General features: G+C 52.6%; 1 protein-coding gene across 1 annotated transcript; it reads left to right on the top strand.

Moving 5' to 3' along the window:
* Positions 1-255: 255 nt before the first annotated feature.
* LOC135111964 (coiled-coil domain-containing protein 1-like) lies at positions 256-958 on the top strand. Its single transcript, XM_064025644.1, has 3 exons — positions 256-535; positions 734-858; positions 944-958. Exons 1-3 carry the CDS (start codon positions 256-258, stop codon positions 956-958), a joined length of 420 nt encoding a protein of 139 aa, XP_063881714.1.
* The last annotated feature ends 3,088 nt before the right edge of the window (positions 959-4,046 follow it).

Raw genomic sequence — 4,046 nt, 5'->3', positions numbered from 1 at the left:
GACGTCCACCGCTGAGGGCCTGGCGAGTTCCTTTGCCTTTCTCTCTCAATCCAATCAGTTTTCTTTTCCTTGTACGTCCTCAGGCTCTGATCAAAGCGGAAGGTGACCAGCTCCCTGTGGCGATACGCTACGCCACACACGTGACTCATTACTTCGATCTTCAACTTCCGCGGCAGGAACTTCTCGTCCATGCAGTACACGCGACACACGCCCCTCGCCTTCCGCCGCAGCAGGACACGTGCCAGTGACTTCAACATGGGGAACGGCGACTCGGCTGTGGAGGACTGTGACTCAACTGAAGATGATGAAGACTTGACTGTAGAAGACCATGACTTGGCTATTGAAGACAATGATTCCACTGAAGATGATGACTTGGCTGTGGAATATGACGACTTGGCTGTAGAAGACGATGACGTGGCTGAAGAAAACGATGACTCAGCTGTAGATGATGATGACGTGGCTGAAGATGATGACAAGGATGTAGAAGATGACGACTTGGCTGAAGATGATGATGATTTGGGAGTGGCCGAAGATGGTGATGACTTGACTGAAGAAGATGATGACCTGACTGAAGATGATGATGATTTGGGAGTGGCTGAAGATGATGATGACTTGACTGAAGAAGATGACGACCTGACTGAAGATGATGATGATGATTTGGGAGTGGCTGAAGATGATGATGACTTGACTGAAGAAGATGACGACCTGACTGAAGATGATGATGATTTGGGAGTGGCTGAAGATGATGATGACTTGATTGAAGAAGATGATGACTTGGCTGAAGATGACGATGATTTTACAGTAGTGGATGAAGGCTTGACTGTAGTGGATGACTTGACTGTAGTGGATGACTTGACTGTAGTGGATGAAGGCTTGACTGTAGTGGATGAAGGCTTGACTGTAGTGGATGACTTGACTGTAGTGGATGAAGGCTTGACTGTAGTGGATGAAGGCTTAGCTGTAGTGGATGAAGGCTTGACTGTAGTGGATGAAGGCTTGACTGTGGTGGATGGCTTAACTGTAGTGGATGCCGGCTTGGCAGCACTAGATGATGACTTGACTGTAGTGGATGACGGCCCTACAGTAGTGGATGCTGACTTGGTGAGGACAGAGGACAGCAGAGGCGTGCCTGGGCCGGGCACGTAGAACACCCTGCCTGGGTACTTTCTCCCACAGATGCGATCCACCAGGCGCCTTATCCGCTTTATCGGCTTTCTGTACCGCGCTATCACCCTGTCTCTTTTCCTCTGGGCCCAGTCGAACAGGCGCCTCTTGCACGCCCGGTATGCGTCCCTGATCACGAACCCGCACCAGTCGTCGAGAAGGTGGGCCCAGGGCTCGGACTTGACGGAAGGGGACGGTGAGGGCGATACGATGACAGGGGAAATCATCTTTGGGACGGGAGGAGGCGAGTCCACGGGTATCATACGTGCCTTTGGTAACTCTCGCTTGCCGCATTCCGGGCAGAGTTCAACGTCTACTTTTATTTCTGCTTTCCCTGATTCAGTGCTGCCTTTGTTAACGTAACTCTCCTCCACGAGAGTCTTCTCTGGGGACTGAGGCTCGCTCGGTGGACAAGTAGTGGTGTTAAGGTGTTCAAATTCTTGTCGCAGCATGCGACAATGCACCTTCTGCCGCCTCTGGCACTGAGGCACAGGTGGCGTCAGGCTTTCTCTAGGGAGGCGTGGCACTACTGAGGGGCAAGGGAAGGTCCATGGGGAAGTGTTGGCGTTGCCCGCACCTGGCGGGGGGCTCGTGCATGGCAGCGCCCCTCCCCGAACCTTGTTCACAGTGCCAGGCGGGGAACTCGTGCAGGGCAGCGCCCCGCCCTGGGCCTTGTTCACCACACCAGGCGGGGGACCCGTGCTGGGCAACGCCCGGCTCCGAGCTTTGGTCGCCGTGCCTGGCGGGAGACTCGTGCAGGGGAGCGCCCCGTCCCGAGCCTTGCTCACCGCGCTAAGCGGGGGACTCGTGCCGGGGAGCGCCCCGTCCCGAGCATTGCTCACCGCGCCAGGTGGGAGGTTCGTGCAGGGCAGCGCCCCGCCCAGCGCGTGCAGTGCCGGGTCTGACTCCTGCACGCCCCAGTCCAGGCGCACGCCCTCGCTGCTGGAGAGGAGCTGCAGCGTGAGGTGGGCGGGCCCTGCGTGCAGGGCGGCCAGCAGGTCTGCCAGCGTCCCCTGCGTGGTCTTCCTCACGCCGCGGCTCGTCCACGCCCGCAGCTTAAGGGGCGCCTCGGGGGGTAACCTTGCCAGCCCCTTCAAGTCCAGCCTCTTGTGCCCGGTGACATTCCGCCACTCCCCCGATGCCGCCCGACGCCACCCGTCTGCCGGGAAGGCGAAGGCGGCCACCTGGCGGCTCCTCGCCAGCCAGCAACGGCTTGCCCGCCCCACGCTAAGCTGTGCGCGGCGCACCCCCAGGTGGGGCGAGGCCGCAACAGCGGCGCAGCGCACGAAAGACATCCACTCAGTTCTAGGCATGACCACCGACTGACGAGACTCCCCAGGAGAGGGGTTTATATACCCCAACCCGCGGTACCCTGTGGTCACGTGACCGTAGGCCTGGGGTGGTCACGTGACCCCATCCCCAGGGTGATCACGTGACCACACCAGCCCGCTGCGCCCGGTGGTCACGTGATCACACCAAGCCAAAGCCCTTACGGTCTTTCCCCCCTTCTTTTCTTCCACACCCTCCTCCCCCAATACTCGTACACGCCCCTTATTGATACCCCCCATTCACGCCATTCCCCCCTCACAACTGCCGAAGAAGAAGAACAAGAACAAGAACAAGAACAAGAATAAGAATAAGAAGAAAAAAACAACAATAACAACAAGAGCAAGATCAGGAACAAGAACAAGAAAAGCAAAAAGATCAAGAACAAGAAGAACAAGAACTAAAACAAGAACAAGAATAAGAATAAGAAGAAAAAACAACAATAACAACAAGAGCAAGATCAGGAACAAGAACAAGAAAAGCAAAAGAACAAGAACAAAAACAAGAAGAACAATAACAAGAAGAATAAGAACAAGAACAAGAAGAACAAGAACAAGAACAAGGAATGGAGGAGGAAGTCAGTCATTACAATACATTGTTGTGTTTGAATACAAAGGAAGGAGAGAGTCAGACACTGGAGGCAGTGATCCTCATCAACCCCACCTGAAACCCTTGACTTGTGTGGCCAGGTGTGGCCAGGAACACGTTCTGATCACACACACACACACACACACACACACACACACACACACACACACACACACATTCTTTCTAATCTGACAGTGTCACCTCTCGTGATTGCCGTGTGATTGATTTCCTTGCAATAATCGTTCAGTATTTACTTTATCAGATCCATTCAGTATTTCAAAAGCTCAGTTCATCCTTCGTTTGGTGGGAGAGAACAAGTGTGGCCGCTTGAGTCTCTTGGTGGCCTGAGTGAGTGTCGCAGTGTCTTGATTGCTGCTGGCGATTTGTGATCAGTATTTCCTGAAGTGAAGCCTGACATCATATTTGCCTTTTTGCCAGCCGCTGTACACTGACCGCTCATTTGTAGATTTGCTTATGTTAATCTGTGGCAGGTCTTGTTCTTGCTTAACATTATCGAGCTTTTGACCGCTCCTGGTACTAAAGATTTGATTATCATCACCAATATGCATAACTGTGCATTTCTGTACGTTGCAGGACATCTGCCATTTCATTAGTCTGTTAAGGTACTCCTAAATCTTACTGCAGTCTTCATCGCACGATGCCTTGGCACCTCACGTTGTGTCATCTGCGAATGTCGTTACTTTTGACGTAGGATCACTTCCTAAATCATTGATATACTTTCTGCGGGTTGTGCAACATTAACAAGAGAATTAATAGAAGGTGCTATCATGGTCAGTTTTAAGCCTATTTGACCAATTTGATCAAATTTCGTTCCGCACCTTAATGGGCCCCGCGCCAGCGGCGACAGTTACCGCTTGATGCCTTTTGTGTATTTCAAGAGGAATAAACCACTAATGAAAACGTGAAATGTAGAATGAGAAATCATTATTCCTCACATTATGGATTTA

Source organism: Scylla paramamosain, chromosome 23, assembly GCF_035594125.1.
Source record: "Scylla paramamosain isolate STU-SP2022 chromosome 23, ASM3559412v1, whole genome shotgun sequence".
Lineage (NCBI taxonomy): Eukaryota > Metazoa > Arthropoda > Malacostraca > Decapoda > Portunidae > Scylla > Scylla paramamosain.
This window is presented reverse-complemented; position numbering and strand designations above follow the sequence as displayed.

Coding starts and splice junctions, on each gene's coding strand:
- LOC135111964 (XM_064025644.1), top strand. CDS start 256: ATGGGGAACGGCGACTCGGCTGTGGAGGACTGTGACTCAACTGAAGAT. Junction 536..733: donor TTTGGGAGTGGCCGAAGATG/GTGATGACTTGA, acceptor ATGATTTGGGAG/TGGCTGAAGATGATGATGAC.